The sequence below is a fragment of the Seriola lalandi genome, unplaced genomic scaffold, assembly GCF_002814215.2.
Source record: "Seriola lalandi dorsalis isolate HSWRI2012SDOR001 ecotype SW California unplaced genomic scaffold, Sedor1 jcf7180002054855, whole genome shotgun sequence".
Classification (NCBI taxonomy): domain Eukaryota; kingdom Metazoa; phylum Chordata; class Actinopteri; order Carangiformes; family Carangidae; genus Seriola; species Seriola lalandi.
The window spans coordinates 993647-1007777 of NW_019525408.1; the positions used below are offsets into that span (position 1 = coordinate 993647).

Sequence of the window (14131 nt, forward strand, 5' to 3'; positions counted from 1 at the left end):
ACCATGCACACTGAATCTGTACCCACAACATCATCCACGCATGCATGTAAACATCTTGTTTGGTTGTGTCTGAATGTCTATTCAGTGAGATGTCAGGGGAAAGTTGAATGTTTTCAGTCGAGACATGTGTGTTTGTGTGTGTGTTTTCTGTTTGAGTATTTTCTCACCACCAAATTACACCACCTCTCCACTTCTATCCATTTAACCAGTGAAAAGAGAGGACCAGGTCACTTTCAGCAAGGCTTAAAAAGAACTAAACCTTTGTGAGAGTTTGAGAGCACAGAAAGGATGTCACACAATGCCGCCTAGAAGGATTCTAACACAAAAGGGGCCAACGGCTGCAAATAAAACATTCAAACCAACTTCGGTGGGAGGTGGACCCCTGAGAGAGGGGATTAGGTTCCAAGGGAATGTCTCTAAAATTGAGTTCTTCGAAGCTTTGTCTGTCGACGATTGCAAAACTGTGAGCAGAGCCAAAGCCACCACGCTAACCTGAACCAGATCATTTCTGTCTTCCAACTTTAGAATTAAAAGTGCAGAATCACATTTTTTATGACGTAAGATATACGCAATAGACTGTTGTGCAAATAAGCCTATAAATCATAGATAAACAACAAGATGTTCTGCAGTCAGAGTCCATTTAAAGCCACAAAACCACCGCACAAAGCTCTATCATCAACACAACAAACACCTGTCACCCACAGAAATAATCCACAGCCTTAGCCTTCACAGAAAAAATGCCAGCTAAATCCACCAAACATCAGTCCAGCAGCTAATCAGAACTTCATTTAAACTTATAATGTCTTACGTTCATTCAGTGCCTGACACCCACCAATCAGTAGCAGCTCAGACTCATCAGATGGGAGACAGACATCAGTAAGCCCTGGCATGTTTGCCTCACATGCTCTACTCTGAGCTCACTCAGGCAGATAAGCACATGCGGTCAGGGCTCCTAAAATACATTCCCCAGAAAAAAGAAGTGACTGGCAGACGGATTCGTGGTGTAAATGTTTACCAGAACAATGGCTTGCCTACTGTGTCCTGTAAATAGTTTAACAAGGGCCAAAGTTCCTGGAAAAGGAGCCAGTATTTTGGTGGAGACATACAGTATGTGGCATGAATTTATACTGGCAAGGACAAGTGTTTTACTGGTTCTATGACATATGAATGCATTTGGCTTTAAATGACCTAGAGATAAACAGATACAGTACAATGCAAAAGCTGTATTAGTGAAAATCAAATGAGATATGATCTGGGCTCACATAAATATCTACTTCAATCAAATTCATTTTGGGCCAATTACTCTGAAAGCAAACAAGCCTCATCTGTCATACAGGAGCCAACTGAAGATCACGTCATCATGGCTCACAGGTCAAAAGCCAAAAAGTCACAAAAACAGGGAGTAGCAAGCCTGCTCTCACTGGCCTGCCCGAGACAGAGGACTAATCCATAAGAGATTTTTGAGCTGGGAGCAAAATAGAAAGTAGTAATCATGTCACAAGGAGCACTCAGACTGGTTGATGAAAGTGGCACTAAGATTTGAAGATAGACTGACTGAATGAAAACAAGACCCAGAGTCTACAACCCTGCTAGGGGCTCGATGAGGCTGTGGCACAGCAGTGCTTTGAGGCAAATGCTATTATCAGCATGCTAGCACGCTCACAATGACAATGCAAACATGCTGATGTTTAGCAAGTATACTGTTACCATCTTAGGTTAGTGTGTTAGCATGCTAATATCTGCTCATTAGGACTACACACAAAACAGTGGCTAATGAGAATGTCATTACCTTTTAGTCATAAACCAAAGTATTGGACAAACTGAACTTCTGACCTGATGGTGGTGATATGAAAAGTCAGGGGATGACCAAAGTCATTACAATTCATTCTGAGCGAGACATTTATGACAATCACTCAAATAACTGTCAAGACACTGATCTAAAACTAAAATGTCAACCTCATGGTAAACTTAAGGGCTGAACAAAGTCAGTATGATTTATTGTCTAGGGATCATGGATCATGGCAATCCACCAAGAGTTTTTGAAATGATTCAGTCTGGACCAAAGTCGTGGACCAACAGAGTTTCCGAGAATCAAAGTTGAGTTCACTTTCAGCCAGACTGGTCTAGCTTAAACTGAGGCAGACATTGCAATCAAACAATCCTCTTTACAGAAAAAACAGAACCAGCTCCGTCAATAAAGCCCCTTTTTCTTTGAACCTCATCATTTTAACATAAACATCAACTGTGCTATTATCTAATATATCTACTGAGAGCTATATAGACAACAGCAGAACAGCCACCTGCGTTGGTCTTGAAAGAAACCACAGAACCCATTCAGCTAAGTCTAACCCACATATTTCATTGAACACATCATTTATCCTCTAGATTTAAAAAAAAAAAACAAAGCTATCAAAGCTTCACATGGAACAGTCAAACAATCTGACAGCTCTAGCCCTGTCTTGGATAATGCATGAAGTTGCATTTGTAGGGTGGAGGACTGCAATAAAGTCCTCTTGTAGGCAAATAAAGCACTTACTTCAACTCAGGAAACAGGAAAACCCTGTTTCAAACTCAAATTATAAATGATATTTCATTCATATTGTGTCAGCCATTTCTCTCCAGGAGTGCTTGCAAAATCTATTGTCTTTTAGCAGTAACTCAGAATGCTGAGTGTGCTTGTTTGATACACCAGAGGTTCACAGAATAGGTTAATTTAAGTGCTAATACATCCGTATGGCTTAAAATGCCATGGTGGCAGGTGAGCATTGTTTACAGTCTTGGTGGTCGCATCAGATGCCATCAAAAGAAAAATGTGTGTGACAGGTGTGTGTGTGTGTAAGTGTTTGAGGGGGTTGGGGTTGTGTGGTAGGTGGTCACAGCCACAGATCAAGCCATGCTCTTTTTAGCACACCATAATACAATAATGCTGCTTTCCCTGCTCCCAAATAAACTGAGCATTACCACGTATTAAAGTCAGACATCCCTAAATGCCCTGCATGCGTCCATCCTCTTGTAAGCATGGACTATATTTAGCCATGTAGGATCTTTGCTCAGCTCAGTCTAAAAACAGAGATAGAAGAGCCAACACCCATTGTCTGATTTGGTGCCCACCAGGAACCAGAGATGCAACACGTGTGGAGTGGGGGGGGGGCTCTTTTGTTGCTCTTGTTTTGAAGTCTACTCCAAAACTATAAAACCCTCCTCACACAAGAGGTCCAGGCCTCCACCTGCACTCCTCGAATCTGATTTTACATCCTTCTGATCCCTAATCCTGAGACAGAATTCCTCTCTTTCCTCACAGTGGATAATTGAGCGTGAGGTACAGTTTTATGGGCCATGAGCCAAACTCCTGCCAGAGACACGGGTCATGATGGAAGCATATTCACCAGCCAAAGGGGCGTGAATCCGATTCCTGGCAAGCAACCAACTGCAGGACATTATTCACATGATCACTGCTGGCTGAGGTGATGAAGCTCAAAGTGAAAACATAATCATGTAACACCTTTGGGATATTTGTGAATGAAACACCATGAGTCAAACAATTTTTTTTCCTAGCATGATCCAAAACAAATAAGCAGCAGCAAAACAAAGCACTGAAGAAGAATGAGATGCAAAAAAAACCACAAATGACATAACTCATCTCACAGCAGCAGAGCAAGGGCCAAGGCAAAAAAAAAAAAACTTTCCTTCTCTTGCCTTTGTAACATCCAGGTGCTATATTTTACTGTCACCACAGAGCAATCATTATACACACTGCAGGTAGCAGCAGGTAAACAGCTGTTCATAGCAGAGTAAGGTATGATAATCTCACCTGCCCAAGGTCCAGGGTGACATTCACCTCGTTGTACCCCAGCCCCCTGGAGAGAGGAGGGCTCTGCCACCATCGCTCGGTCCCATCGATGGCGTTGGTCACCGGGTGGGCTTTGTTTGGAACAATGGCGTTGCAGTTATCACAGAACTGACCCTAAATGGTGTCAAGTAATTGGTATTTAGAACCACACACATCCAAATAATTGCAGCAAACTAAATGCATGTTTTATTGTGGAGCAAGATGCTGGCAAATCAATAATCTACTGCAAAATATGAAAAATATTGCAAAAAGTTTAGAAATAAGCCTAGGTATGTCATTGTCAAACTGCTGCAGTCCACATTAAAGGAGCTCCTGAGGGGACAAGACCAGTGTTGTAAGGGCATTTCCTTTAGAAAACTTGTGGGACTCAACTACAATGGTGTAAAACTATTTCTGGCAGTTGTACAACTTAGTCAGGGCGGGCAGAATTATCAGGTTTGCCCTGAAGCTCTACAGACTCATTTGGTGTTTACAGAAAGGCATAACACATTTAGAGAGGGTTAGATTTTTTTTTTTTTTTTTTTTAAACATACAAAATAAATACATCTCAGACAAAGTAAATTTCAGACTGTGGTTATAGGCTATAGTGTATATAACTTCCTGTTGCCCATGTGTACCAGTTGCCCATTGCAGCGCTTGTATACAGCTGCTATTTTACTTTTACGCAAGGACGAAAAGCTGTGCTGGGATCACATCAAGGTCCCTATTTTTATTCTTACCTGTATATTTTGAGTAGGAAGTGTGTTCGGTCCTCCGACAAGCTTACAGTATAAATCATATCTCGGTGTCCCAGCCTCATCCTGACCGCAGGTTGCTGTGGCAGAGATACTGGAGCCCTCGGCGAGGTTGAAGTACGGAGGACTCAAACTAAAACCTGTTATGTCATTAAAAGTCTCTTGTCCATTTGCGTCGCTGAAAAGTGTTATCAAAAAAGCAAAAAATACAGCGAGGAGATTAGCCACTCTCATCCCTCTCGCCATGTTCCGCATTAGAGATCCTTGTAGATGCTGAGAGCAACCCGCAGCGTGCAGGTCTTGTCATCTATAAATCTCCATGAAATGCGCCTAATGGGCTGCGCGAGTTACGCGCGGGGCTCTCTCAGCAGGACTACACGTACAGCTTTAAGTTGGTCTGCTGCTGTTGAAGGTGTGCTCTCTTCCCGCTGCATGTTTCCACATTAACAACGCCAGCTTTCCGTCTTCCTCACCAAACTGTACGTCGCACTGGAGCTATCAGATGTCAGCCTGTGGATAGTCTGTGCTCGACTTTAATCCACTGAGTGGGGCCAAAGGTCTCCTATCACCGTTTACACTGCGTTTACTCTTTCTTTTTCATTTTTATTTTAATGATGAAAAGACAGTTTTAACACATTGGTTCAAAATATACATAAAGCGTCTTGTATTCGAATTTACTTATTTGCACATTTTGTTTTGTATCCCAATAGTTCCAGCAAAGAACCACTTTGAATATGTGTCAGTCACAATGAGAAGTATTCTGCAATTTCTAAGCCAGTTTGAACTGTCTGCTAACTGTTTGCTAAATGCAAAACAAAAACCAATACATGTGCAAACAGATCACAAATGTTAGATTTTAATTATAGAATAACATTTATGGTAAATTAACTGGTTAGGAAAATGTTAATGCTTAATATTTAAATATCTTATTTTATATTTTATAGTTCTGGTATTAAAGTATAATGTTAATTCTTAAAAGGATATGTGAAGTGAGTTTACAGTTTCTAAACAACTTTTGATCCTTTAAAAATGATCTTGTGGCGACCTCTAGTGGTACAGACAGTCATCACACCAGCCTTTGGAGAGGTGGGTTTTAGTTTCGCAGTTGAAGTCCGGGGTTTCAAATGTCGCTTGGCTTCTTGTAACAAGAGTTTCCGTATACAGAGAAAAATAACACGACTCGCATTTACACGTCTTGTCTTTAAGCTACTGTCCCAAATGATTCTCAATAAAAAGTGAATCATTTGTGAAATTCTGAAATAGTTACTTTTATATGGGTCACTGAGGGAATGCCTCTGCAACTTGTGTCGTCTTTGAAACTTGAAAAACAACAACTAGCCTAAGCATCATGACTCAGTGGCAGGAGGGTTTCCGCGTCCCAGCATCGCTGCCATTCCTGCGACTGGGCAGGCCACTTTCTTTAACGCAAGTGTCAATGCTGAGGTAATGATAGGCAAACAGGAACTAGTTGTGCAGTGACTACAGGAGTGGATAAACGAAACAAGACTGGCAGGGATCACAGGTCGAATCTGTTGTGTTTTTAATTCTCCCAGGACTCCTCATGGACCCAACAAATCTCCAGGTAGGGTGAATAACCTTCCGCAAAACTGGAAATTTCTCCTTTTGTTTATGGAGTGGAGTGGAACAAGTGTTGTTACTTATAGGAACAAACCCACCGAGTGTATTTGTATGCAATCAGACCGGTTTAATTTTGGCAGATGCTTCATTATGATTCCGTCTAAGTGTCAGTCTAAGGTACTGTGCGCTGCAAAACTCTTCCATTGTTTTATTAAAGTTTTTTTTAAATGCAGGGCGTTTTGTGTCAAATATTTCTGTTCTGCGAGAGCTAACTGAAAATAGTGCTTCACATCAAGTGCACTGATTCTATGGTGGTCTGTGAAATGATTCATTCATCGTTTTAAACCGGGACTTATTATAAGGTGCTATATGAGGTTATAATGAGGTTATAATGTCTTTGTATGTCTTTGTATCCTAGATGGAAAACCTCATATGCAGTGTAATTTTCTTTTAATGGTCAAAATAGCAGGTACCCACCTCTAATGCGTGGGTGTGTGATTGAGATATAGAGGGTCCTTGATCAGGTAGACTGCACAATGAGCCTCTTCTAAAACGATAAGTACTTTCCTACTGAGTTATAAGGTTTTATCTGCAGATGGCTTAGCAGATGCTAAGTTGACACTATAGACTCTTTGGTGGTGTTACAGAAACATAAGGTATGATTGTATCTGAAATATTAATTAAATTCCTGTTATTTCAGAAAGCTATTGCCGTAGCACAGAAGGCCTCAGAGGAGGACCAATCTGGGAACTACGCAGAAGCCATCGTCTCCTACCAACATGCTGTCAAGTACTTTCTGCACATTTTAAAACGTGCGTCACCATGGCTGGAAACAAAATGCATCTAATGTCATATTAACTGATCCAGTCACCCTAACATTCTGTACATGGATGTCCATCATTATCATTGCTTGATGAACCAATTAGCATCTACAAGTGAAGTTACTCAGCTACTGATATAAAATATTAGTTACAAAAACCAGTAACAATATAGAATGGCATTAAATGAATGTTCTCCTTCCCATCAGGTGAACCCCAGGGTAAAGATGGCAACCAGAAGATCAGAGATAGATGTAAACAGTACCTGGACAGAGTGGAAGAACTGCAGGAGTACCTAGTCAATAAAGAGGTTCTTATAAAAATTTAATTTTTGTTTTAGAAATCTGGACATCCTAAAATGGGAAATGTGTCACAAAAGCATGGGTGTGTTGCAGCATAAGTGGACTTAATTCCTGCTACTTTTTTAAGTATAAAGTTTATTCAAGTGTCTGATAAAATTGTTTATGTAATAATGTCAGAGTTAATAGTTCATTCATAGTCTGGCAGTGTTTAATTTTGTTAAACTCACTGACTACATAAAGAGGTAATGTATGTGGGGTATGGGTGAACCACTAAGCAAAGACACCACAACAAGCCACATAAACTGCAACTAAGAATAAAAAATATCAAAATAAGACTAGGGTAACAAAAGTGGCATCATCGTACTCAGTCTTACTTTTATATTCTTAAAATCCAAACAGTAATTGTATTGTAATGTATTGTAAATTGTATAAACGCAGTAACGCTAGTTACCCTGAAGCTACGTCTTGACGTCATCAAATTCCGTGCACGCGAGTATCGACTTTGCAATACGGAAGTTTCCTCCTCGATCTTACTCGGGAGCGATCCAAGAAAGGAAAACAAACCTCATAAAAACCTCGATTATCGAGTTAACAGTCTACTTGCAAGGCTACATTTTAAAGAAGTCTGTTTAAAAGTTGTTTACTCACGGTGGTGTGACGTCCGTTTCGATTATTGGACAAATTGATCGGCCCTTATGGCTACCAACAATAATTTACAGGTAAGTTGAAGACCAACCCCAGGGCTGGGTAAAACGCGCATATAAGCTAACAAAGTTGTCCACATGTATGAGTGAATGAAAAAAGCATCGTAGCTGTTGTCAACTGAAGCGTGTGGCCTGGTTTTGTTGGGTGGTGTTCGTTATAAATGCCTCCGAGGGTGTAGAATAGCGTAACGTTTGTAACATTAGCTGCTAATTAGCATGGTTAGCTAACTTAGCTAACCTAGGCATGATTTCGGCATTTAACTTGTCAACAACAAAAAGATCACCAACAGCAGATACTGTGACCTGTATGTGACGTAAAGATTAATCTTTTCCGTTGTTAAAGTACATGCGGGTGTTGTATTTGCCGAACAATATTATCTTTAGCGGTTCTATTGACTAACATTAACACCGCTAATGAGATTAGCGATGCTAACTAACTGGTTTTATTTGGCCTATAAATGACACCTACTTCCAACAGAAAGTGAAATTGTTAACGTGATATTCTTATACATGTGTTATAAGTACAAACTGTGCTACAGTTTATAGATAACAGCTACGGCAACCAAAAGGAAGTGAAACCAAGTGCTGTCAGAGTAAGGTTTAGGCACTCTTACCTCGCTGTGTGCGGTGACATCACGCAGGACAGGTGTAGCATTAAATTTGCTCATTATATAATAAATTACGGTAAACATACGGCTGACATTCATTTAAGTATTTTTTTTACTATTATTCAGTTAATTTCGTAACTTGGTGTCATTTTTGTTTTGATGTTTGATTGGCTGATTGTTTTTGACCTTCTCACATCTACTTTCTCTGTTAATGCGAGCACCTACAGGTGACAATGTAACTAACTTTGTTCTGTGTCTGTTTTATTTTAGAAAGCCATTGATCTTGCCAGCAAGGCAGCTCAGGAGGATAAAGCTCAGAACTATGATGAGGCTCTGCGTCTCTACCAGGCAGCTGTTCAGTACTTCCTTCATGTTGTGAAATGTAAGGCATAAAACAGCACATTGGCATTGAGTATAACCTGTCCACAATCTGGGAACTCGCATTGTAGCCTGTTGTGGACATGGTTAAAAAAGGCTTCACTTTCTTCTTGAACTAACCTGTAAAAATAATTAAAGAATTGCCTGAAAACCTTAAATATAATTTTTTTTTTTTTTTTTTTTTTTTTTTTAACTATTTTCTTTTTAAACCGTAGTTTTGTGAGTGTACCAACACTGCCAGAAAATTTAGGAGAGCAGTGTCTAATACAGTCTGAAATAATTTTTGTTTAACTTTTTTCTGCTTATTTCTGACAGACGAAGCCCAAGGTGAGAAAGCTAAACAGAGCATCCGGGCGAAATGTGCTGAATATTTGGACAGAGCAGAGAAGTTGAAGGAGTATCTAAAGAAGAAAGAGAAAGCTCCTCCTGCTAAGCCTGTCAAAGAATCACAGTCTGATGACAAAGGGTGTGTTTATGGGTGGGGCAGTGGGGTATGTCTGCTTATGTGATGCCATTCAGATCTGGATGAAGAAATAGTTTTCCCTTGATATATTGGAAATATAATGATATCTTGATTTTTTACTTGAAATTTAGACAATACGATGTAAAAAAAATTATAATGCGATGTTTGTGTGTTCAGGAATGAAAGTGATGAAGGTGATGATCCAGAGAAAAAGAAGTTCCAAAATCAACTCTCAGGTTTGTAATATTGTTTTTAGGAATTATTAGGCCTTCTGAAGGCTTTGTATATTTTTTTTACTGTTGGTTTTTTTACATGCATTCATGTCATTATGTGGGCACCTCAGTAATGTATATTTTTTCCAGGCGCAATTGTTATGGAGAAACCAAATATCAAATGGAATGATGTTGCTGGTTTAGAAGGAGCCAAGGAGGCGCTGAAAGAAGCTGTTATTCTTCCAATCAAATTTCCCCATCTTTTCACAGGTATTAAAGCTTGTTTAATTAGAAGGCCATCTCTTTACTCTTAAATGATAGAAGCAAACATCTATGTTACATGGAATTGTTGTGTCACAGTGCAGGACTATAGATTAAATTACCTCTGTGCTCGAACAACAGGAAAGAGAACTCCATGGAGGGGGATCTTGCTCTTTGGACCTCCAGGTACAGGAAAGTCCTATCTGGCTAAAGCTGTTGCCACAGAGGCCAACAATTCCACATTCTTCTCCATCTCATCGTCTGACCTCGTCTCCAAATGGCTGGGCGAGAGTGAAAAGTGAGTCATTTTACCAGCAATCCAAAGAAGCATGGGTTAAGCATATAAATATGCTACAGCATATTATATCCAACAGCACTCACCTATTTCATTTCCTGAAAGCTTCCCTTCTGCTTCTCAGGTTGGTGAAGAATCTTTTCAGCCTCGCAAGGGAGCACAAGCCCTCGATCATCTTCATCGATGAGATCGACTCCCTGTGTGGCTCAAGAAGTGAGAACGAGAGTGAAGCTGCTCGTCGTATTAAGACAGAATTCCTGGTTCAGATGCAGGGTGAGTCTTATGAACTTAAAAAAAATATTTATAGTTACTGAATTTTTGATATTGTTTCAGATTCAGATGCTGAACAATCCCCCCTTTTCATGTTAAATTGTTTAAAAATCTGAGATGTATAATTTTTCATGTCACTGGACATTTTTTCAGCAATATTCTGTGGAATCAGAAAACAACCTGTGGGATCTAAAATGGCATTTCAAGTAAAAAAATGAATGTTGAGGCACTGAAAGAAGCGACCCTTTCAGTTTCAATCCCTGAATTTTCACTGGCAGCATTATAGTTACAAAGAATGGATTACACTAATGTGTAACCATAGAAACTAAAGGTGTGCACAGGGGAAAAACTGCAATGGGTGGGTGATGAGAAGGTGCTTTTGGGCAACGTTCAAATATTTGGGTTGTTGGGTCAATCAGTAGATTAAGTCGAAAGGCAGGCAAAACATTCAGATTAATGTCCTCTTGGCTGTATAGGACTTGTTTCAGAGTAAGGCCGGTGGTTGGACTCTCCCTCTCTCTGTCGCTTTCTGTACTTTTCTCTGTTCACTTCTTGTTAACTGAAGCGTGAGCAGCTTAAATGAGCACTGAGTCACATGAGGCAGGAAAGTGCTACTGCAGCACTCCACTGATTAGGATGTTGTCAGAGGTGCATTGTGTTTTACAGCTATTAATAGCTGAACTATAATTAAACTAAATTCCTTTTGAGGAGATAATGTTTATAATATAGAGCAATAATTCACACTTAATCTTTAACAGGATTCATAATTTGCAAATCCACAGAGTTAACACAAAAACATCTGTAAAATATAATCCAATCTAGTACAGTAGTCATGGAACAAACAATTACGTGGCTAAATGTGAATACCTGTTTATCTATATTCATCAATATTGTCAGTCGCTGTGTGTGTTGTATTCAGCAACTCTCCAAGATTTATTTCTTGCATGTGCACACTTTTTAATAAACATGCTTGCAATAATCTATTTAAGATACATCATTTTGTAACTTGAATACAGGCCGCTTAGATGCACCGAAATGGTTTTTGTATGCCTGGTGAGTAAACCTGTGAAATGTTATTTCTTTCTATAACCTTGTAACACTGATCGTTTGTGGTTGCAGATTTGTAGAAAGATGTAGATGTCAGTAAAGGCATCAAGATATAATCTTTGTGGTAAAAAAGTTAAATTTCAAGTGCATCTTACCCTGGATGTGTTGTTACAGGTGTGGGGAATGACAATGAGGGAGTGCTGGTACTTGGAGCAACAAACATCCCATGGACACTAGACTCAGCTATCAGAAGAAGGTTATTGTTATTACTCAGTAAAAGTTGTTTGTAACCATGTTATCATTCACTTGTGCTGACTGTTCATAAATAATACTCTCTCAGATTTGAGAAACGAATCTACATCCCGCTGCCTGAAGAGCACGCCCGTTCCTTCATGTTCAAACTCCATCTGGGATCAACCCCAAACAGTCTCACTGAATCTGACTTTGTCACTCTGGGCAAGAAGACAGATGGCTACTCTGGAGCAGATATAAGTATCATTGTCAGAGATGCTCTAATGCAGCCGGTTCGAAAGGTCCAGTCAGCAACCCACTTCAAACGGGTATGACTTTTAAAATATCACATAGTTACTCTATGCTTTAGTGTAATGTGTTAGAGCTAACTGTTACTTTTGTTTCCTTTCTTATGTTTTGATTTAAATAAGGTACGGGGTCCATCCAGAACTGACCCCAACGCTGTTGTAGATGACCTCTTGACTCCTTGCTCCCCTGGTGATCCCAACGCAGTTGAAATGACATGGATGGAGGTCCCTGGGGAGAAGCTATTGGAACCTGTAGTATGCATGGTAAGAATATAGAAATATTAGATGGTAATATAAATGTACATCAGAGCCCTCATTCTAATATGTTTTTTTCCCCCTTTTTTTCAGTCTGATATGATGAGGTCTCAGTCCAACACAAAGCCAACAGTCAATGAACAAGATCTTGACAAACTGAAAAAATTCACAGAAGACTTTGGACAGGAAGGCTAGGCGGGATAAATGAGCCAAGTCAAACCAAAGCAAAGGAATTGATTGTGTCTCTTTACTGTCCTTGTCCCTTTTTCTTTATTTCTCTGTCTCATCCTAACCATTCACCAGACCTGGTGGTTTATTATAAGTGGGTAAAATTACTGCTCTGTTCTGCCAATCTGATAACTACACAAAGGGTGGAAGACCTAGTTTTATTTGATATTCACTATTGTCCAAAGAAGATTAAAGACTTCCCATCTACACCTGATAAAAGAATCAATGCCACATAGGGAATTTAGAGGGTTGTTTGATTTACGCACTAAAGACTAAAGGTATTGATGAGCAGAAAACCCAAGCATCTTAGGGAAACTAGCAGAGAACCTACACAACAGTTGGTGCAAATGAGGTCATTGGAATCAACATTATTTATTTTAAGTTCTAGTAAGTACATCTCACTAGACTAATAAATACCCCTTGCATATTCTCTATTTTGTATTAAGAAAAAAACAAGCATTTTATACTGTATAGTGTACTTTGTGGAATATATAAATCTTGGGCTGGGAAGGTGTAGCGGAGGGCATGAGTTCACAGAATTTGTTTTGGTGAAATACATCTTTCTCGTCTCAAGGTGGTGGACATTATAGAGTTTGAGACAGAGATACTCAGGATGAGAGCTGTATTAGGCCCTGTTGATATTTTGGGTTGTTTATCAAGTTTCCAAACAAATGACAGTTGTATTTATTAACTCAGTTGTCATTTGTATTCAACATGACTATTAGGGGGGCTCACCATTGGTGCCGTACCAGCATTATTTTACCACTTTATTTTTCAAGGACTCAATAGCTTTCAATTGCTTTGTCACTCAGCTCATGGCTTTTTCACAACCTATTGTACATTTTTTCATCACTGTCCATCGGCTTTGCTAATTATCCTTAATGCAAACTGCAAAAAACTAAGCCTTATATTAAGATCAAGTCACATTGCGAATTAAGGCAGGTGTTGAAGTTGGACACTGGTGGCTCAGGTGGAGAGATCATCTCTTACACTTGACAACATAGGAATGCATCTCCAAGCATGGAGTTTATGTAGCCATAAGTGGCAGTGTGCACCATGTGCCTTCCAGAAAAGCCGCAAAATTCTTTCTTTTTTAATATGTTGGTCTGCTCATATACTGAGTGCGTTGTCACTACAACTAAGAAATGTATAATACTTGCACATTTCATGTATGCTCTTTTAGAGATTGTATACAGCTGTACTCTTTTGCTCCTAAGGTGTGCTGTCTCCTATGAGTCTTGATGGAAAACATATCTTATTTTACTGTAAATGTCTATACATATAGCCAACTCTTCAGCCTTTTCTTTGTGAAGAGGTCACCCATGCATAAGATATCCTGTTTTTCGTTTCCATTATGTAAATAAAGGTTATAGCTTTGTCAAGAAATCAAGTTTTGTTATTGACAGAGATTTCCAACAGAGATGTAGGTTCATTAATAATTGTAAAACAATTCAAAAAGGGACTTTTTTACTGTCTTACTAGTTGACATACCTGGCGGGTGGGTGCGTAGGTGTGTAGCTAGCTAAATGAAACGGATACGACGAATGAGGAAGCACAACGTTGCATTGTGGGAGTTGTTGTCAATGTAT

General features: G+C 39.5%; 2 protein-coding genes across 5 annotated transcripts in view; one reads left to right on the forward strand and one right to left on the reverse strand.

Annotated features, from left to right (window-relative positions):
* LOC111670470 (laminin subunit alpha-3) overlaps positions 1-5113 on the reverse strand; it is a 53831-nt gene extending 48718 nt beyond the window's left edge. Inside the window, exons 1-2 of one of the 3 annotated variants that reach the window (XM_023427189.2) lie at positions 4570-5113; positions 3812-3964 (exon numbers count right to left, since the gene is read on the reverse strand). In XM_023427189.2, coding sequence (XP_023282957.1) covers positions 3812-3964; positions 4570-4839 — 423 coding nt within the window. In that variant the 5' untranslated portion in view covers positions 4840-5113. The remainder of the gene's footprint in view (positions 1-3811; positions 3965-4569) is intronic. The other 2 variants (XM_087179567.1, XM_087179568.1) reach the window with 2 other exon arrangements.
* A 641-nt stretch (positions 5114-5754) lies between these two features.
* Positions 5755-13928, forward strand: vps4b (vacuolar protein sorting 4 homolog B). 2 transcript variants are annotated; one of them, XM_023427217.2, is made up of 13 exons: positions 5755-6166; positions 6863-6974; positions 7190-7290; positions 8865-8976; positions 9288-9438; positions 9613-9671; positions 9798-9917; positions 10050-10206; positions 10328-10476; positions 11695-11776; positions 11861-12080; positions 12183-12323; positions 12408-13928. In XM_023427217.2, the coding sequence occupies exons 1-13, from the start codon at positions 6146-6148 to the stop codon at positions 12507-12509; spliced, it is 1527 nt and encodes a 508-aa protein (XP_023282985.1). In that variant the 5' UTR covers positions 5755-6145; the 3' UTR covers positions 12510-13928. The 2 variants fall into 2 exon arrangements, with proteins under 2 accessions (XP_023282985.1, XP_023282986.1); XM_023427218.2 differs by lacking the exons at positions 5755-6166; positions 6863-6974; positions 7190-7290 and adding an exon at positions 7774-8001.
* Positions 13929-14131: the final 203 nt, after the last annotated feature.